The following is a 22,114-nucleotide window of genomic DNA, read 5'->3' as shown; positions in this document are numbered from 1 at the left end:
ATTCGCTTGGCCGACTCTCTCATCTCCACATCCTCCCAATAAAAACCCTCCTAACAACCTGACTTAGCACCGCGGTTGGCCTCCACCTCTACCCAAGTATTACTACGTCATGTACTTGTTCATCATGTTTACTGTTTTTGTTATTTCTCCCTGTTGGAAGGCAAACATCATTAAGATATGGAATTTTTGCCCTCCTCACCCTCTCCCATAACTGTATCCCAAGCACCTTAGAACAAAGCCTGCCACAGAGCAGGCACCCAGTAAATGTTTGTTGGCAGAAGGATGGTTATTACCTAGTACATAGATCTAGAGATGTCTTCTATGTGTGTTCATCCAGGAAGATGTTATTTGTAAAAACACGCTGTAGTGCATGAAAGCACTCAGAGGAAGATTCCCCAAAACTTCCATCTGAATTGCTCAGAATGAAATATTTAGATATCAAACTTGTCTTCATGGCATTGATACAGCTGCACGGAGACTGAACCCATCAAAACAGTTGTTTTGACCTAGACTTTTCCACTAACTGGAGCTTTTTTCTTTGACAGTAACTAATTAAAACTTTCCCTGAGCCTTAAGATTCCTCATGATTCATCCAGTTTTCTCATTTCATGATTAAGATCGATTGACTACATTCTTTAAATGCACACACTTTTAGGGACTTTATATATCTGTTCACAATTTATTGAATAGTGATTATTTATTAAATGTTTATTCCCTCCTTTCTATCTGCTAGACCCTTTGATATTGGTAGGAAGACATAGTATATAGTCCAAATCTACCATTCCATAGAAATGAGAAAACTATGGTCTAGAGAGGATAAGTGTTCTATATAAATATTTTATTTTTATACAAAATTTTTATATAAAATTTTTATATAAAATGCTTTGTTTTTATATAAAATAAAAGTAGTTCTTTCCTGAAATTGGGAAGAATGAATATCACATGGTATAAGACTTAAACAATAGATGTCATAAAATAATTTAAGTGTAATATATGATCATGGTATTAAAAATCCTTTATTATCCACAAGGAAATTCCAAGAATAAGAGAGGAGAAGGATTTTCCCAAGAGGAATTTTCTCAAGTCCCAGAGTGACTGCATGGTTGATTGAGATCAGAAAAAGGTCTTTTTATCCAAGTTTATTCTGGGTCAGGTATTCCATATCACATCTGTATGTTTTCTTGATCTCAAAGTAAAAAAATACAAGCAATACTTCTTCAGAGTTTACTTTATTGACAAATGAATCAAGGGAAATATATAGTGAACTGCCCAAGACCCAGAGTAGAAGATGTCTTTATAAATTTAAGAGATCTGCAAGAGAAAAGTAAAAGCAGAAACAAGAAAAGAAGGATGAGAGACATGGCAAGTCAGCACAAAACACGGGCTCTAATTCAGCATTTTCCATAATGCTTTAGGCTGATCTTCCCACCGCTTTTCCTATAAAAGAGAAAGACAAAAATATATTCATCACAGAAGTTATATATAGGTTTACTTATGTCTTAGTCCATGTAATCACTAGATTCTACAGGTACTCATGTCTATAATCTGGCAGAGGTTAATTAAATGCACTTAGAGATGACACCTGGTCAAATTACAGGAAGCATGAATCTTAAACAGTTTTCATAAGGCTTAGAACTTTCAGTTTCAAATGTTCATTTTCTGAGAGTAAATATTCATACAACTGGGAAAGGTAAAAGTGACAGGAGAGATAATGGCAAAGAGACTTTAGTGTCATAGTTCTATCCTGATAGAAGATGTAAGAAATTGAACTAAATATTCAGGCATTTGGCATTTTATAGCACACCATGTATTCAATCCTTCTCAGTGATATGTCCATTAAATTAAATCTCATCTTACCCTACTGTCTCTTTCACAGGAAAAAAAATGCTATTAATTAGATATGCTATATATGAACGTAGGCACATATTTATTATGTAGTGATTCAATATTTATTAATTTCATTCTATGTGATTGGCCATATTATTATTATTATTGATAGGGAGTTATATAATCTCCTTGCTCAGGAATTACACAGCAAAAAATGAGGGAAATTAAGCTAGTAGAAATTCTAAGATAAGAAAATGAAGACATGAAGACAGTGGTGAGGAAGTGAGGTAACTTTTATCTGGGTTAAATAAGGGTTATAATTCTCTACTTTTACAGCAAAAACAAATAATCCTAGAATGTGCATGGAACCACAAAGGACCCCTGAATAACCACAGCAATCTTAAGAGCAACAAAACTGGGTGATTTGTTCTTCTTAAAATGTCAACTCTTAGTTTCAGTCTATACTTTTGACCACACTTAGATGGTCAATTAATCTATGACAAACAGGCAAGAATACACCCTGGGGAAAAGATAGTCTATTTGATTAATGGTGTTGGGAAAACTGGACAGCTCCATGCAAAAGAATGAAACTGGACCACTTTGTATACCATATAATAAAATGGACTGAAGACTTAAATGTAAGACCTGAAACCATAAAGGTCTCAAATGAAGACATAGATGGCAAGCTCAGCTTTTTGACATCAGCTTTAATCATTTTTTTTGGATGTCTCTTTACTCAAGGGCAACAAAAACAAAAATAAACAATTGAAGCTACATTAAACTAGAAAGCTCTTGCACAGCAAAGGAAACCATCAGCAAAACAAAACAACCTACTGAATGGGAAGAAACTTGTAAACAATGTATCTGATAAGGGGTTGATACCCAAAATATATAAAGAACTCATACAACTCAACAACAACAAAACAACGAGTAAACAGTGGGTCGAGGACCTGAATGAGCACAGAGATGGCGAACAGGCACATGGAAAGGTGGTTGATATTGTTGGCCATCAGAGAAGAGCAAGGCAAACCCATGGTGAAATACTGCATGCCTGTCAGAATGGCTGTTATTAAAATGACAAGGAATAACAATTGTCAGTGAGGATGTGGGGGGAAGGGAACCCTCATGCCCTGCTGGGACTGTAAGCTGGTATAGTCCCTGTGGGCATCAGTATGGAGGCTCCTCAAAAATTAAAAATACCCTATGATCCAGAAATTCCACTTCTAGGAAGTGGAATGTTTAATGAAGAAAATGTGAACACTAATTTGAAAATACATATGTACTCCCACATTCATTGCAGTATTATTTACAATAGCTAAGGGATGAAAGCAACTTAAGTGCGTTGTGCACACACACACACACAATGGAATATTACTAATCCACAAAAAAGAATGAAATCTTGGCATTTTCAATAACATGGATAGACCTAGAGGGTATTATACTTAGTGAAATAAGTCAGACAGAGAAAGACAAATACCATGTTTCACTTACATGTTAAATTTAAATATCAAAAAAAGAAACAAAACAGAACAGAAACAGACTCAGAGAACAAACTGCTGACTGTAAGAGGGGTGAGGTTGGGGAATGGATGAAGAGGTGAAGGAGAGTAAAAGGTATTAATTTCTAGTTATAAAATGAAGTCCTGGGGATGTAATGTACAGCATAGAAAATATAGACAATAGTATTGTAATTATATTGTTTAGTGACAGAGGGTAACTAAACCTAATGAAGTGATCATTTCATAATGTCTAAAAATATTGAGTCACTATCTTGTATACCTGAAACTAATATATTGTACATCAATTATAATTCAATAACAATAGGATTGATTAATTAAATACATTTTTATTAATTATAAACTGTATTCCATAGGAAGCTCCCAGTATGTTGGCTAAAATCTATAACACCTGCTGTGTTCCTTAAAAATATGTGAGTTCAATAAAATTTGGCCCTTTATAAATCTCCCTAGTATACTATCACTAAAGTTTGAATAGTCCAGATAAAATAAAGGTAATCCTCTCCTCTATTCTTTGTTGGAAACCTCTTTTCATGAGACTAAAATAGGAAAGAACGGGAATTGATGTCTGAGCAACATATAATTTGGTATGAAATAAAATGTCTGAAAATCTAGATAAAATAATATTTTTACTGATGATACATGGTCTCCAAGTTTTCATGTTTCTAATGTTGATGCATTTTCAAACTTAACTGCATCTCTAAAAATTTCCTTCATCTTTTCCAAAGTTAATAATAATAACAAGAACAAACATAATTGGGTGAATATTATTGAAATTTTAAATTAGAAATAAATGGAAAAAAATGAGAAAATATATCAAAATTCTTAAAGATGTATAAATTAAAAAAAAATTTTCCAGGATTCATACCTATAATAACAAAGCAAATGATATATGTTTTCAAATAATTTAACATGTACTTTTTTTTAAAACCATTTGTTTTTGATCCGTTTGCCTGAAGTTTATTTCTTCAGTCTCTATGGGTGTATATGTGCAGAACTTTCTAGAATATGACAAGGAAAGTGTCATAGTCTTATTCTGGAAGGTTGTCCTAGCAAGGGACAGGGTTGGTGAGTGTGATACTTACACCACCGCCTTACAGAAGGCACATCTGTTGCCATATGTCTGGCCATCAGAGCCACAGTGGGGATTCGATTCTCGAGTGCAGAACACGTTAGGGTCCTGGAACTTGCTGCAGTCAACCTACCGAAGTGAATGCAGTGACATTGGCATTAGTGCATTCTGCCTGAGGGACTGCCCCTCAGAACAGAAGCAAAGCTTCTTGAAATAGAAAATCGCTTCCTGTATCTGCTTGACTAGAACATATTAAACATAACTGAAACTTTTCCTTAAGACACTGGAAACCTATTTCTGCAGGTTTGTATTCAGAGGAGTTAATGTTGCAAGGCAGATGCTATCTGTAGCAGATACATTGTAAGGAATAAGGCAAATTCTATCTATAGACATGTATATTCATCTGCTCCACACTGAATTGTTCCAACTGAGAGTAGTGTTTGTTTTTTAGATGACATTTGTTCCAGGTTTTTGTTTGTTGTTTTTTAGTGTATATTATTAATGTAATACCAACAGCACTCATTCTGCATGCTCGAAGATAGGGATAGTCAGTGCAAGGGCCTCCCAGATGTTAACTGATGGCTTGTTAGTTTCCCTGTGGTGGCTACATCCATTTATTATCTTGTCAAAACAAAATTCAAATGTCTTTTCATTAACTTCCTGCCTGAGAGTCTGTTTGGAGAATTTAAACTCTCAGTCTACCACAATCACCCATGAATGGCCACCTAAGCTGCTGTATTAGGAAGGGTTGTGAGGTTGTGTCTAGCCTTGTTGGGAACATGTGCTCTGAGTAATAATTACCATCACAGGCTCTATAGCAGGAAGGCTACCTAATACGCTAATGATATAGCCCTACTAATACAGCATTCTCTCAGAGGTAGTCTTAAGAGCTTTATGTTTGGAGTTCTAAGTTTCTGTTCAGTGTCAGATGAGTCAGTATCTGGTGTGCAAATGACATTTGAGCCATTTTATTCCAGGATACAGGTAATATGCAATAGGTAGACCTGAACTACTCCAAATGTTAGCTACGTGGGATGAAGTGACATTTGAACATGAATAGAGAGACTGTCCCTTTACCCCTATTTTGGTTCCATTAAAATAATACCATCTTACATTTATCAATTGCTTCATAATACCCAAACTAGTCTCATATGGATTATTAACTCAATGGAGTCTCACATTAATCCTGAGATATACATTGAACAATCCTGTATTAACCAGTTTACAAATGTGGATTCTGATCCTAAGGAAAATGATGCCTTACCAGTGCCACACAACCAGCAATCAATGAGACCAGTGCTTAAACATAGTCCTTGTTGCTGATCCTATTTTACCTATTGCATATTGCCTGTACCCGGATTACTGACGCAGAATTTCTAGCAAATCTACTGTGGTTAATTTCCAACTCATCTTCATGAAGAGAAGTAAAGATCAAAGGTCACTATGTACCCTTGACCACATTTGTAGTTGGGACATGTGGGCTTTATTAACATACCTTATTAGGGGACTGTACAGGCATAGATAAGAGGAATCATTTAAGATATCAGTAAGCTGTTGTGTACTGGTAAAGCTCTCTAAAAGTTTTCATGGGGAAATGCTCAGCCAGAGCCATACAGTTGAGTTTGAAATATTATCACATAGATTTAAGCCACCTGAGACCATTCAATAGACATTTTTTTGAAATTTGGCAGTCTTTTAGTATTGAGGTTGGAAAGTGTAGTACAGAGATCTTCTTAGGGCATGACTGGTTACAAGATGCTAGGGTTACAGTCCCACTTTGCAGTCCTACTTTCCCCACAGTTCTTAAAGACAACTGAATCCTTTCGTATTATTTCCAGGACAGTAATCTTCTTTTTAGATCTCCAAATGGAAACATGGTTAGAAAATCTTTAGGGCAGTATAAACCATAGGATAATTTCTTCTCAATTTCTAATGTATTTTCTATTTAAGTCACTGGTGTACAAATTTACAATTGTGTGTTTGAGTCCAGAAAGGACTGTACACCACAGAATCATCACTGATATTTTCATTTATTCCACAGACAGCAGGTAACTATTATTTGGAAGATATGTTGCTGGGTAATAGTGATACAAAGAGGAATCAGTTATAAACACTATCTTGATAAGCTCACCATCTTATCTGCACTAAGGAAGCAGAGAAGAACATGGATAATTACAGCATGATGTGTAATAAATGCCACAGTGGGACAAGGCCAGGCAATGTGGGAACTGAGAGAAAGGCATCTCGGTCAGATGTATGTTGTCTCTACAGCAGGTCAGTGCGGAAAATAAAAAGGAAAGTCTCTTACATGAAAGAGACACCTCCTTAAGATACCTTTTCTTGGCAATTGGCCCTCTGATCTTGTGATCCAGCCTCTTTTGTCCTTTAAAAGCAAATACAAAAGTGGCACTTGGGGAAGGTGTTCACTTTGAGAGATTCTAGGCACCACCTCCCTCCCCAAGCCCAGTTTTCTCCTTCCACTGCTCCCTGGGAATGAGACTAGGAAGAACAAAACATTTTAATAAATAAAACAGAATCAATCAAATGGCATATGTTCTTAGAACATAGATACGTTTCATGCTTTTAAATTGCTATAGTGGCCGTTGGTGATTCCTGAATTAAGCTAAAGACTCATGTTCTAGAACTTGACCGCTATTCGTCATCAGCTCATTGTGTCTTGGGCAAAGTACTCAACATCTCAATTTTCTTCACCAAAATTAAAAAAAACAGTTGCCATGCTTCTTTCCCAATGTGGTTTTAATAAGGATCAAATGTGGTCATACAAAAGTGGGAGAAAGTCAGTGTGGGATATTTGAAATAGCCTTAGACTAAGAGTGCAGGAAACAAGCTTCTGACTGTGGGCCTGCCCGAAATGTAGCTTTCCATGAAAGGGAAAGGTATTTGTAACTCCTACAAAATGCTAAGTACCATCAGACACTAGAAGGTCTCTAATGGCCCTTCCAGCTTTGAAGGTCCAAGATGTAGCAGTGACTTCTTTAGATGTGGTGGCTTAAATAAAGCTAAGACCTTAGGTCTTCGACTGGGTGGAGAAATAGCAACTACTGCCTAAATGCTCCTTCCTTGATATCTAGAGAACCCTCTTTACTCACTATGTGCCTGGGGACAGAAAAGGGCCACTGAGAGCCCCAGAAGCTAGGAAAGGTGAGTGGGAGCCTTACGGAAGTGACCGGGGTAAGGCAGGGAACTGTCAGGGTTGGGACTAGAAAGAGACCACGGCTGGCTACAGTTTCTGAGTGTCATGCATTTCCTCTAACGAAATTTCCTCTCTTTTACATTTTTTATTTAGGCTCCTTTAAATAGAGTCCAAACAATTGGCTTCTCAGTAGAAGTCAAGACAAATCTAAATGTAGGGTGATAATAGGATTTTTTTCTCTCTTTAACATTTCCTCTATGCGACGTTTAAGAGACCCAGGAGAGCTGAAATCCATTCTCCCACCTCTGCTGCAGACTATTTAAAGTGCCCTAATGCTCTGCAATGATGGGAGACTGTCCTGTAAGTGGAATTAGACTGACCTGGGTTTGAATTTTGCTTCTCCCACTTATTAGCTGTATTACCATGTGCAAACACGTCTCTGCTCTGAGTTTAAATTTATTCATCTTTAACAGGAAGCTGGCAACACCTATCATCTATGGTTATTGTAATGATAAATCCTTTGGAAACACTAAAGTTTCAACTATTGTGCAAGATTGCTATTACACTAGCAATGTAAATTGTATCACATTCTGTAATTTTCGGATCCTATTATTCTTTATTTTAGTGAGTTTTTTAACCTTTTTTAATATTTGATATTTAAAAATAAAAATAAAAAAACAAGCACCCCCATTTTTTAGTTGGGATGCCAGAGACTACTTGCAGGCACTTGGGTGCCAGTGTTTGGTATCAATCTGACCTCTTGTGGTTCTTTGAAGCACTGTACCCTCTAAAATAGCCCGGATGGAGCCTAGTCTTTACATCAGACATCACCACTTAACTTGTCCGGAAAATGAGCCTATATGGGCACTGAATCAGCTGAAGATTAGGGATCATTCGATATTCTAGTCCAGGGTCTTAATTCCACAAATAAAGCCAATGAAAATTTGCGAACACACACACACACACACACACACACACACACACACACACACACACACACACACATCTGGAGCGTGGGGTTTCATCTCTCCCTTTACTGAAAAATACTACCTTTGTGTTGAATCAGCTTCTTTCTTGATCATACTAGTTTTCTTAACCCTTCCCTGACTTGGCTTCTAATTCCCCGTTTTTACACTCTTTCCATGCCACTAAAACTTCTGAAGAGATGGCACCTCTCAGGGTACACCTATAGACTCTTGGCTATGTATAAAATGTGCATGATTTTTTTAAAAGATAACCTGCTGCTCTCGATCACTCCAGCCTCTTTGAAACTCTTTACTGACTTCTGTAGTATGCCTGTATCCTGATGTTCAACTATTTCTTCTCTATCCTTTTCATCGCCTTTTCTATTTTCCTCCCGAGTATTCATTTTGTCCATTTTCAAGAAAGTTGTATATACTTGATTTTTTCTAAGAATATATTTTCCAAGATGATAGTGATGAGATCCAGACTCTTGTTGTTCTTGAATCCTCATCAAAATCTCAAACCTAATTCGTAATTGTCACAAATACACAGTATACCTTTAGTCAACGATTTGATTCACATTTACTACTCCTCTGTGTCCAAAATGTAATTCTTTATCATTCCCTCCAAACTAGTTTTACATGCCAGTTTTTTAAGTTTTTCATAATAGCACCATTCTTCAGATTCCTCAACCTACCCTCAGATTAAATATTACCATTTCTTTCCCCTTGCAAGTGATTCCTTTCATGTATTTCTTTATTTCAAGTCTTCTTCAACAATTCCAAATTTACCACCTATACCCACCCTCAACTTCCCTGGCCTGAAATTCTGCCCTCTCTCTGCTTCCCTCCCTCCAAGTTTCAAAATCCCTCCTACAGGTGGAGACAAGTCATCTTATTTTAAACTACTGTTTTTATTATAGTACTTTGTTGCTTAAGAAGTGAGGATACTAAACTCTACTGTATGTTTATTTAGAAAAGTATACTGCTCAAAACACTTCCACGGGCACTGCACAGGGCTTTCCTTTGCTCACTAGCCGTAGCCTGGGGCTATGGATGCTCCATATGGAGACAGGGGTCCTGAAGTGTTGACCACACAGCTTTACTGCTCTTGGCAAACTTGAGTCACTTAGGTCCCCCTGTTTTCCTATCTGTGCTAATTAACATCTCCAAATTGTATTTACAGATTATGTTGGTATATTTATTTTACACGAATTCAAGCCAGTTAGAAAAAATGGACAGCTCCATACATACTCAGGTCATGGGGCATTGTTATATTAACTACTAAAATTTACCATATCTTTATCTTAAGATACAAATAAAAATAAACTTAGATATTCCAAAAATTATTATAAAAGAAAATGGTTGCCAATTATGGTTTTTAAGAGGTTTGTGATGTTAATACCAATCTGGAATATTTATTTAAACAGCTCTTTAAAGGTATGGTCGGTCCCCAGACACACAGCTTGCTGAGAAGTTAGAAAAATAAAGGCCATGTAGTCAATGGTTCCAAAAGAAAAATTTATTTAGTTCAAAGGGCGATTCTGACTCTGAGATTATGTCTTTCAAGCATTTTGGTGTAACACTGTAACTTACTTAATGAAGGCTGGTGATAGTAGATAGTAGTTTTATTTTTTAATTGCTATTATTATTTTGTTATTTTATATTCCTACTTGGCAAATTAAAGAGTTGGTAGCATATTAATTAGTCATTTACATTTACGGGAAAAATTTTATAGGACCATGAATTCCTAAAGTCCAGGAAGATGCTTTTTGTTTTGCATGAATAATTATTTTGAAAGTGTGTGAATCTTTTACAAACCTACAGTGTAGAGTGCTGACTATAACTTCCCCTGAGATGCTTTGTCATGGAGATGCTTTCTGGCAGGAGAAGGACAGTTTGAGGGCTGGAGAGCTTTCCTCCTTTTGTCTCTTCTGATCAGCTGTGACCAAGGGTGTCCCCAAGGTCAAGCTTTCTCTGCCCAGCTTTGGGGCTGCCACCCACCTGCCAACCATGCAGAAGATGAATAGTAGCCTTGATACCATCTGAAAGGTGGCACCCTCCCTGCCCTTAGTGTTTGAGTGGAAAAGAGACAGCTGTCTTAACAAGGAAGGCCTGGTTCAGTGATCATTGAACTCAAACCTTCATTTTAGAGAAGCAGAAACAAGTGAATGAGAAGGAAAGAGACACACCTCAGATCACACAGCCTGTAAGTGTTTGAATGAGGACTCATGTGTTGTCTTTATATATCTGATCACTCTAAAGTCAGTGCTTGCCAGGGCTAGGTAATTATTAAGAATGCAGATTTGAAACTCCCCACCTGTGTGATTATTATTCAGTAAGACTGGTAAATACATATTTAGTAGGCATCCCCAGTGATTCTAAAACAAGCAGTCCGTAAGATGTACACTCACCTAAAGGAAGAGAATCAGTAATTAGTAGATTTTAAATGAACTTTAGAAAACACTAAAAATCTGGGAAACTTGTGTGTTAATGAGGAAACTGGGATTAAATTCCATGTGTTTTAAATGTATGTGCAATGGTCTTACCACTTTTTTTCTCCCTAATGAGATATAAAATGTGTTGGCTAGATCTCGTGTCCTTTCCCTGTTCATTTTGACACTTTGACATATTCCATGCTACCATATGTATTTAAACATAAGAAGAAATCAGTTTTAAGATGTACAGTTATATATACCAATACAAGCATCATGGATTAGACACATACAAGTGCACACACACACACACACACACACACACACGCACCCACACACTGGAGGCTATTTGTAAAGCATCAACCATTGTAAGATGCATCCCAATTTCCTAGATGCTAAAATTTGAAACAAAAAAGTCTTATGCAATGTAGCAGGTAAACTAGGGTTGGAAAATATTTTTCAACTTCTTTGCCAAAGCCAATCAGTTGATAGTAGTGTCTGGAAACTTTTGATTCCAAGGGTTCTTGAGCACAAGGCTAAACAAAAACCAATGCCAAGATCAGGTAGAAATGTTCACTATGGACACAGGTGAAGGACAGGCAGAGTAAATACTTGTTTGTGTTGCCTTTTGGATAGAACAAGAAAAATGGAAACAAGTTGCTGGATTAATTTGGAAAAAATTAGCCCGGCAATGAAGATAACTTGTACCTATTTCAATTCTTAAGCCAAATTATTTTTAAGCTTGAGTGAATCTGTTTTTGTGTACACAGTACAAAATATTAAAGAAGGGTTGTCTCTACTCTTGCCTTACTTCCAGAAAGGAAATAATTTCTGTCATATTAAGCATCCCCAGTCATCCTAAAGCAAGCAGCTTCTGTCCTTTAGAAGCTGTTAATTAATAATCATTAAGTCAACCTCTCATAGTTTACCAAATCCTCCCACATAGTTTATGTAATTTAAATCTAATTCTATTATCCCTTATCTATACTTGTGTAAATTGCAGCTCAGAAAAGTTGAGTAAGTTGCCCAAGATCACACAGTGCAATCAGTGATACATTACCAGAAATTCAACCTATTTTTATTAATATTCATTCTATTTTAACAACATCTGACGATGGCCACTTAGATGCTTATAAACTGAAAACAGTTATGCTCATGTAAAGATTATATTTGCAAAGTGCATTATTTCCACTGATTTTTTTCATTTGTTTTGTTTGCTCATTGTTTTTGCTCTGTCACCCACCAACAGACCTCTCTGGCCAGGGAATACCAACCAAGCACCACCCAGATCTGAAGAACAGATTTAAAAATATGCACTGACCTGTCCTCCTTGACTGAAGACACCTGAAAACATAAAATTAGCACACTGTAATCTTTGAAATGTGAAAATAGTGGGATATGCAAAATTAGGAAATCCCCAAGCCTGGAATGATACTTGCTCTTTGTTCTTGACCATCTCAACAAGTCATGGCATGATTGTTCCTTATGTTTATGCCTGCTTACTTATTAGAGAGGAGTAGAAACTTGGAAAGTGATTTAAGAAGATGCACTGTGATGGGGTAATATTTTTTGGAGGTTGCTATGGGTGAGGGGAAATAGTTGAAAGATCTGGAGATTGATGTTGCAGTCCTGACCCAGTCACTGATTCGCTCGGGGAGCGATCTCCCCAGCTCTGGCCTTGCTCTGGAGAAGCTGGGCTATGAGAGTTCCCTCTGGCTGTGCCTGAGCTCACGGGGCTGCTCCCCAGAGCCTTTGTTACAGGCAGGAGGGGAAGGGGACGAATTTGTTCTTTGAGCCCAAATTGTTCTGCCCTCTGTATTCAACCAGCTTTAAAGAGTTGGCCCAAGTATAGACCGGTAAGGACAAATTCATTCTCTTTTCTATGACTCATTTCTCCTGCTACATCTCTGATTTCCTGAAAGAGAGAAGAAACTCATAAATACAGTCTTGCTTCTCCCTTTTACAGATGATTGTATATGTGACTTAATGAGCTCTGTGGTTTAAAATGCTGAAATCATAAAAAATCTTAGGTTCAATCCTTGTAAGAGCTGCTGAATTTTGATTTGTGGCTATTCTGTGGAACTTCCAATGCCAGCACCACCTCCGCATGGAAGCCCCGTACCACCGTGATGGGGGGAAGGGGGTGGGTAGGCACTGCCCAGCTCCGGTGCTGGCGACCGTTTGTGAGAGGAGAGATGGAAACGCCATGCAGGGCCTTCTCTGCTGAGGAGAATGAGGAGAGAGCAGGGCTTTTAAATCTGAAAAGAAGGTAGTGATCATCTACTGTGGTGCTTATCAGCCTTATTGCAGTAGTGTGGCTGGTTATTAAAAAATCAAATTTTTAGGACATTTACTTGAAAATTCCATTATATAGGTCAAACAGGGCCTGGAAGTCAATGTTTTTATAATGATTTCAAGTGATTTTTATGCTCAGGGAAAATCACTGTTACAGTTCTCACCAATCTCCCCCTGTACACATCTTTGATCAGAAGAGGGGAGGTCTTAACCGACATGTCATATGCAGAAAAGGGTTAATACCCACAGTGCCTGAGCCCAGCCTAGTACCCTTATTTTAACTTTAAAAGTGGCAATATTTATAGATATTGTTGAACCCTTACTCTGTCCCATCTACTATGTGAAGCACTTAGCATACATTTTCTCACTTAATTACCCAGAAAGGGCTAGTCCTTTTATATTCCCATTTTACAGATGAGGAAAAGGACACTCCGGAAGGCCATCACACCGCTGTAAAATGGAAATGCCAGGACCGAAATTCATTTCTTTTGAAGGCTTTTAGGTACTATGCCTCCCCAAATATGGATATGTCTACAAAGGATCCTGTTTTGGTGTATTTGGTATTAGTCAACCAGTCCCATTAAAAGATCACTTAGTTTTTTTGAAGAGAAGCAATAAGAGGATATCAGTTAATTTCTGGGACCATCTTTGCAAGAAGATTTTAATATAGATCTATTTTTATGCATCTCAGCAATTGACTGAGCCACTCACTCAAGTTATCTGGCTTTAGTAGTCAAACTTACTGCACAATGTCACAGAAATCCTTTATCTAATCTTTCTTTTTCTCCACATTTCTCAATGTATTTGTTTATGTAAATACGACAGCTCCCAGTGAACAGTCTAACTGACAAATTGTTGTTTTTTACATGTTCAGCTACTTAAAATCTCTGATGGCAGCAAAATTCAACTACTCTTGTGACAGAACATGATGCCTCCTACCCGGGAAGTCCCAGGACTCAGTCTCATTTCTCGCCTTCTACAAATGAGAGACCAGGTCAGAGCTTCCCTCAGGTTGACACAGGCCCCTGGGGAGCAGGCAGGCCCAGGTCCCTGGTCGAGAGTCTCCAGCACAAGCTTCGGCCACTATGGCCACGTGGAATGATAAAGGAGGGAAGAAAGAGACTCATAGGACCTGTTCACTCACATGGTCCTGCGATGAAAAACATCAGATTGAAGTGTAATTGTGCTTTGAACACTGTAAATTGATAGGCTACATGACTGCCACTCATTCAGGTGACCAAAGATAGTCCCCTGCTTCAGGAGAGTACTCCACCAGCAGCAGGTACGGTTCTGTGTTTTGAGGTTCAATCACTTTTTCTGAAAGATTCCCTAATTGAGTTGCCTTTTTACCCTTTGTTTCAATTTCAGTTATCTGAGGGCAGGAAATCTTTCCTTTGTCTTAAGAAGTAAAACTAATATTTAAAACAATTACCATCCTCCAGGCTAGTTCTGTGGTGCACACATCATCCGTGATATCTGGGAGACCTGGATTTGAATGCCAAATTCTACTTACTAGTTGAAAGTCCTCTGGCAATTTTCTAACTTCTTTGTGCCACCGTTTTCTTATATGTAAAATTTGGATTTGAATACCTTGCTGTGTATATTGGAGATAATGTATGCAACCCCTCAGTACAGGCCTGGAATATAGCATATGCTCAACAAAATGTTATTTTTATCATTAGTACTATCACCATTTTCATCCTCACCATCATTATCATTATGATGATCTCTCAGAATTGGTGTTTTATATCAAAATTGTTAGAATTTTGAAATATGGTAGATAAATACATACTTGTTATTTCCAGTTCAGTATAAATATTGGATTTTAATTTTAAGGAAAAAAAAACTCACCTGAGAGAAAGCAGAAAAGAGCCAGAGAGAGGAGCAGAGAGACACCTGATATTTTCATGGCGCCAGTTAGCTCACTCAGATCAAGGCTGCCTTGTCCAGCTCTGATTCTCTGTCCAGACACTTCCCAGAGCACTGAACCACACACTCAGACCTATATATAGACATGATTGAGGGAGTTGAGATCTCCACCTTCTTTATAAAATCACATTCTAAAACCATATGCAAATCTATACACTTTAGGCATTTATTGGGACCTCTCACCAACTTAAAGAAATGCTTCATGTTCCCTGTCAACTTGAAAAATCAGGACAATTATGTGAGTCGCACCTTAGATCTTATTAACAGAGGATGTCATTTTCTACCGGTAGTCTACATTTTCCTGACGACCAACATATCCTCTCTGCTCTTCCCTCTTAGGTTTCACTGTATTAAAGGGATGACTCATGGGCAGAGCCCCACTTGATGCCTGCCTCCTTCAGACAGGTCCTGCAGGTCTGTGGTCCAGATGAGTAAGCACAGTGGAATGAAATCCTGGGCGTAACTTGGATTTTCAGCGTCCACATCATCCGAGGTGTACCTAAAAGAAGTAGGTATTCTACACTGTCACAGAACTGCATCAGAAAAAGCATTTTCTGGGCAGGAATCAGCTTGTAAATTTTTTGAATCATTAGTCAAGTGCCAGTGATTTTCCATTTTTAACTCAAAACAAAAAAGGGAGTCAATATTTTTTTTTTGATCTGGTAAAAATACATCATTTGGTGAGGAGCCAAGATGGTGGCGTGAGTAGGGCAGCAGAAATCTCCTCCCAAAACCATATATATTTTTGAAAATACAAATACAACTATTCCTAAAAGAGACCAGTGGATACAGTACAACAGCCAGGCTATACCTACATCTGTGAGAACTCAGCGCCTCACGAAGGAGGTAAGATACAAGTCACGGCTCGGCAGGACCCAAGCGCTCCCCCTAACCTAGCAACCTGGCAGGAGGAAAGGAGTCAGAGTGGGGAGGGAGTGAAAGCCCAGGACTGCTAAACAACCAGCTCTAGTTATCCACACTGGGAGCACAGACACAGTGCATGGTGTGCTGGATATTAGAGAAACGAAAAAGCAAAATCAGCAAACGTGTCCCTGTAACAAGCTACCCTGGGACAAAAGAAAAGCGAGTACTTTTTGAAAGTCTTAAAGGGACAGGGGCCTCACAGCTGGACAGAATCATCCCGGCACACTCAGCCCAGCAGATGGGAATCCCGGGGAACTCCAGGTGCTCTAACCCCCTGGGCGGCAACGCAGCTCTAAAGCCCCTCATGGCAATAAGCAGCCTGCCAGTCATTCCCCTGGCCAGGGCCCCTGACACAGTGGCCCAGTAGCCTGAGAGTGGTGGAGCGGCCTGGAAGAGGACGAGTAAGCCAGCGGTGGCGACGGTCAAGCGGCCCGGGACCGGGGAGCAGCTGCGCGCTCGTGGCAGCAGTTGAGCAACTGGGCAGCGGCCATGCATGCTCATGGCAGCAGCAGAGTGGCCCAGGAGTGGCCGCACCCCCAGCAGCAACCCAGAATATCCTCCTGGTGTGCAGCCACCAGAGCCAGACCCAAAGGCCACTGCCAGTGTGCAGCTTCCCAGCACAGGCAGAAGAAACTGGGGCAAGACGCAAAAGGGTGCCACTCTCACAGGAGAGCACACCCAGTATGCCTGCCACTCACTGCAGGGCTCTGGGCTACCCTGACAGCGACCCCGGCAAGGCACCTTAGGGGATTAATACAGGCTGGCTCCAGGGGTGCAGGTAACCAACACAGGCAGCGGAGAAGGGCAAGGAGACCAACAAACAGGAAAGGACTTTGTTCTCCCAGCTGACACACGTGCTACCTGCCTACAACTATCTCTATCACCATGAAAAGGCAGAAGAATTTGGTCCAGTCCAGAATTACCTAGACAACCCCCGAAAGAGGGCCTGGGGAGATACACTTAACCAATATTCCTGAAAAGGAATTCAAAATAAAGGTCATAACCATGCTGATGGAACTGTGGAGAAATATACAAGAGCTAAAGGAGCAAGTAGGGAGGGAGAATACAGAAATAAAACAATCTCTGGAAGGACTTAAGAGCAGACTAGACCAGGTGCAAGAGGCTGTTAATGGAATAGAAATCAGAGAACAGGAATGCAGAGAAGTTGAGGCAGAGAGAGATAAAAGGACCTCCAGGAATGAAAGAATATTAAGAGAACTGTGTGACCAATCCAAAGGAACAATATTCGCATTATCAGAGTACCAGAAGAAGAAGAGAGAGAAAAAGGATTAGAAAGTGTCTTTGAAGAAATAAGTGCTGAAAATTTCCCCAAACTGGGGGAGGAAATAGTCTCTCAGACCATGGAGGCCCACAGAACTCCCAGCACAAGGAACCCAAGGAGGACAACACCAAGACATGTCATAATTAAAATGACAAAGATCAAAGACAAGGACAGAGTATTAAAGGCAGCCAGAGAGAGAAAAAAGGTCACCTACAAAGGAAAACCCATCAGTCTATCATCAGACTTCTCAACAGAAACCTTACAGGCCAGTAGAGAATGGCATGATATATTTAATGCAATGAAGCAGAAAGGCCTTGAACCAAGCATACTGTATCCAGCACAACTATCATTTAAATATGAAGAGGGATTAAAAAAACAAGAGTTGAGGGAATTTGCCTCCCACAAACCACCTCTACAGGATATTTTAAAGGGACTGCTCTAGATGGAAGCACTCCTAAGGCTAAACATATGTCACCAGAGAAATAAAATCACAGCAGAGAAAGCAGGCCAACAAAATACTAACTAAAGGCAAAAAATAAAATCAACTACTCACAAAAGCAGTCAAAGGAAACACAAGAGTACAGAATAAAACACCTAACATATAAAGAATGGAGGAGGAGGAATAAGAAGGGAGAGAAATAAAGAATCATCCGACTGTGTTTATAATAGCTTAATAAGAGAGTTAAGTTAGATGGCTAGATAGTAAAGAAGCTACCCTTGAACCTTTGGTAACCACGAATCTAAAGCCTGCAATGGCAATAAGTACATCTTTCAACAATCACCCTAAATATAAATAGACTGAATGCACCAATCAAAAGACAAAGAGTAACAGTATGGATAAAAAAACAAAACCCATCTATATGCTGCTTACAAGAGACTCACCTCAAACCCAAAGACATGCACAAACTAAAAGTCAAGGGATGGAAAAAGATATTTCATGCAAACAATAGGGAGAATAAATCAGGTGTTACAGTATTTGTTACAGATAAAATAGACTTCAAAACAAAGAAAATAACAAGAGATAAATAAGGACATTACATAATGATAAAGGGCTCAGTCCAACAAGAGGATATAACCATTATAAATATATATGCACCCAATACAGGAGCACCAACATATCTGAAACAAATACTAACATAATTAAAGGAGGAAATAGAATGCAATGCATTCATTCTGGGAGACTTCAACACACCACTCAATCCAAAGGAGAGATCCACCAGACAGAAAATAAGTAAGGACACAGAGGCACTGAACAACACACTAGAACAGATGGATCTAATAGACATCTATAGAACTCTCCACCCAAAACCAGCAGGATAAACATTCTTCTCAAGTGCACATGGAACATTTTCCAGAATAGACCACATACTAGGCCACAAAAAGAGCCTCAGTAAATTCAAAAAGACTGAAATTCTACCAACCAACTTCTCAGACCACAAAGTCATAAAACTAGAAATAAATTATACAAAGAAAACAAAAAGGCTCACAAACATATGGAGGCTTAACAACATGCTTCTAAATAATCAATGGATCAATGACCAAATTAAAACAGAGATCAAGCAATATATGGAGACAAATGACAATGACAGCATAAAGCCCAAGTTCTGTGGGACGCAGCGAAGGTAGTTCTAAGAGGAAAGTATATAGCAATCCAGGCATATTTAAAGAAGGAAGAACAATCCCTAATGAATAGTTTAAAGTCATAATTACTGAAACTGGAAAAAGAAGAACAAATGAGGCCCAAAGTCAGCAGAAGGAGGGCCATAATAAAGATCAGAAAAGAAATAAACAAAATTGAGAAGAATAGAAAAAAATCAATGAAACCAAGAGCTGGTTCTTTGAAAAAATAAACAAAATAGATAAGCCCCCAGCCAGACTTATTAAGAGAAAAAGAGAATCTACACACATTAACAGAATCAGAAATGAGAAAGGAAAAATCATGATGGACCCCACAGAAATACAAAAAATTATTAGAGAATACTACAAAAATCTATATGCTAACAAGCTGAAAAACCTAGAAGAAATGGACAACTTCCTAGAAAAATACAACCTTCCAAGACTGACCAAGGAAGAGTTAGAAAATCTAAACAGACCAATTACCAGCAAAAAATTGAATTGGTAATCAGAAAACTACCCAAGAACAAAACCCCTGGTCTGGATGGATTCACTGCTGAATTTTATCAGACATATAGAGAATACATAATACCCATCCTCCTTAAAGTTTTCCAAAAAATAGAAGAGGAGGGAATACTTTCAAACTCATTCAATGAAGCCAGCTTCACTCTAATACCAAAACCAGGCAAAGACCCCACCAAAAAAAAGTAAATTACAGACCAATATCCTTGATGAACATAGATGCAAAAATACTCAATGAAATATTTGCAAACCAAATTCAAAAATACTTCAAGAGGATCATACACCATGAGCAAGTGGAATTCATCCCAGGGATGCAAGGATGGTACAGCATTCAAAAATCCATCAACAAAAAGAAGGGCAGAAACCACATGATCATGTCCATAGATGCTGAAAAAGCATTCGACAAAATTCAACATCCATTAATGATAAAACCTCTCAACAAAATGGGTATAGATGGCAAGTACCTCAACATAATAAAGGCCATATATGAAAAACCCACAGCCAACATCATATGTAACAGAGAGAAGCTGAAAGCTTTCCCTCTAAGATCGGGAACAAGATACGGATGCCCACTCTCCGCACTGCTATTCAACATAGTACTGGAGGTCCTAGCCATGGCAATCAGACAAAACAAAGAAATACAAGGCATCCAGATTGGTAAAAAAGAAGTCAAACTGTCAGTATTTGCAGATGACATGATATTTTACATAAGAAACCCTACAGAATCCATTCCAAAACTATTACAACTAATATCTGAATTCAGCAAAGTTGCAGGATACAAAATTAATACACAGAAATCTGAGGCTTTCCTATACACTAACGATGAACTAATAGAAAGAGAAATCACGAAAACAATTCCATTCACAACTGCATCAAAAAGAATAAAATATCTGGGAATAAACCTAACCAAGGAAGTGAAAGACCTATACCCTGAAAACCACAGGACACTCAAGAGAAATTAAATAGGACACTAACAAATGGAAACTCATTCCATGCTCTTGGCTAGGAAGAATTAATATTGTCAAAAGGGCCATCCTACCTAAAGCACTCTACAGATTCAAACCAATGCCTAACAAAATATCAACCACATTCTTCAATGAACTAGAACAAATAGTTTTAAAATCTATATGGAACCACAAAAGACCCCAAAAAGCCAAAGCAATCCTGAGAAGGAAGAATAAGGCAGGGGGCATCTCACTTCCCAACTTCAAGCTCTACTACAAAGCCACAGTAATCAAGACAATTTGGTACTGGCACAAGAACAGAGCCATAGACCAGAGGAACAGGATAGAGAGTCCAGATATTAACAAACATATATGGTCAATTAATATTGAGCCATGGACATACAATGGGGAAATGACAGCCTCTTCAACAGCTGGGTTGGCAAAACTGGACAGCTGCATATAAGAGAATGAAACTAGATCACTGTCTCTAACCCCATACACAAAAGTAAATTCAAAATGGATCAAAGACCTGAATGTAGGTCATGAAACCATGAAACTCTTAGAAAAAAACATAGGCAAATATCTCTTGGACATAAACATGAGCGACTTCTTCATGAACATATCTCCCCAGGCAAGGGAAATAATAGCAAAAATGAACAAGTGGGACTATATCAAGCTGAAAAGTTTCTGTACAGCAATGGACACCACCAATAGAACAAAAAGGCATCCTACAGTATGGGAGAATATATTCATAAATGACAGATCCGATAAAGGGTTGACATCCAAAATATATAAAAAGCTCACACACCTCAACAAACAAAAAGCAAATAATCCAATTTAAAAATGGGCAGAGGAGCTGAACAGACAGTTCTCCAAAGAGGAAATTCAGATGGCCAACCGACACATGAAAAGATGCTGCACATCAGAGAAATGCAAATTAAAACCACAATGAGATATCACCTCACACCAGTAAGGTTCGCCGCCATCCAAAAGACAAACAACAACAAATGTTGGCAAGTATAGGGGAACCCTCCTATACTGCTGGTGTGAATGTAAACTAGTTCAACCATTGTGGAAAGCAGTATGGAGGTTCCTCAAAAAGCTCAAAATAGAAATACTGTTTGACCCAGAAATTCCACTTCTAGTAATTTACCCTAACAATGCAGCAGCCCAATTAGAAAAAGACAGATGCACCCCTATGTTTATTGCAGCACTATTTACAATAGCAAAGAAATGGAAGCAACCTAAGTGTCCATCAGTAGATGAATGGATAAAGAAGATGTGGTACATATACACAGTGGAATATTATTCAGCCATAAGAAGAAAACGAATCCTACCATTTGCAACAACATGGATGGAGCTAGAGGGTATTATGCTCAGTGAAATAAGCCAGGTCGAGAAAGACAAGTACCAAATAATTTCACTCATATGTGGAGTATAAGAACAAAGAAAAAACTGAAGGAACAAAACAGCAACAAAATCACAGAACCCAAGAATGAACTAACAGTTACCAAAGAGAAAGGGACTGGGGAGGATGGGTGGGAAGGGCGGGATAAGGGGCAGGGGGAAGAAAGGGGGCATTACGATTAGCATGTATAATGTTAGGGGGGCACTGGGAGGGCTGTGCAACACAGAGAA

At 38.6% G+C, this 22,114-nt stretch overlaps 1 protein-coding gene and 1 long non-coding RNA gene across 3 annotated transcripts in view; one reads left to right on the top strand and one right to left on the bottom strand.

The window, feature by feature from the left end:
* The window catches only part of LOC118967235 (uncharacterized), a 152,698-nt gene that overhangs the window by 61,148 nt on the left and 69,436 nt on the right, over positions 1-22,114 (top strand). For both annotated transcript variants that reach the window (XR_005054128.2, XR_012121441.1), the window contains exons 5-6: positions 14,136-14,255; positions 15,530-15,698. This is a non-coding gene — a long non-coding RNA (uncharacterized lncRNA). The remainder of the gene's footprint in view (positions 1-14,135; positions 14,256-15,529; positions 15,699-22,114) is intronic.
* On the bottom strand, positions 1,079-15,533 carry LOC108405399 (serine protease inhibitor Kazal-type 6-like). The gene is made up of 6 exons (XM_036992598.2): positions 15,440-15,533; positions 15,113-15,263; positions 12,288-12,310; positions 6,724-6,798; positions 4,429-4,544; positions 1,079-1,437 (listed from the first exon to the last, which is right to left on the bottom strand). Exons 2-6 carry the CDS (start codon positions 15,168-15,170, stop codon positions 1,392-1,394), a joined length of 318 nt encoding a protein of 105 aa, XP_036848493.1. The 5' UTR covers positions 15,171-15,263; positions 15,440-15,533; the 3' UTR covers positions 1,079-1,391.

Source organism: Manis javanica, chromosome 10 (assembly GCF_040802235.1).
Source record: "Manis javanica isolate MJ-LG chromosome 10, MJ_LKY, whole genome shotgun sequence".
Classification (NCBI taxonomy): Eukaryota; Metazoa; Chordata; class Mammalia; order Pholidota; family Manidae; genus Manis; species Manis javanica.
Note: the sequence above shows the minus strand (reverse complement) of the source record. Positions and strands in the feature narration are given on the sequence as shown.

Excerpts from the sequence above, each read along its gene's own strand:
- LOC108405399 (XM_036992598.2), bottom strand. The coding sequence starts at position 15,170 with ATGAAAATATCAGGTGTCTCTCTGCTCCTCTCTCTGGCTCTTTTCTGC. Across the intron at positions 12,311-15,112 it reads TCTTTTCTGCTTTCTCTCAG|GTGTCTTCAGTCAAGGAGGA; the intron begins GTGAGTTTTTTT and ends TTATGTTTTCAG. Across the intron at positions 1,438-4,428 it reads GCCTTCTGTAAGGCGGTGGT|GAAAAGCGGTGGGAAGATCA; the intron begins GTAAGTATCACA and ends TCTCTTTTATAG.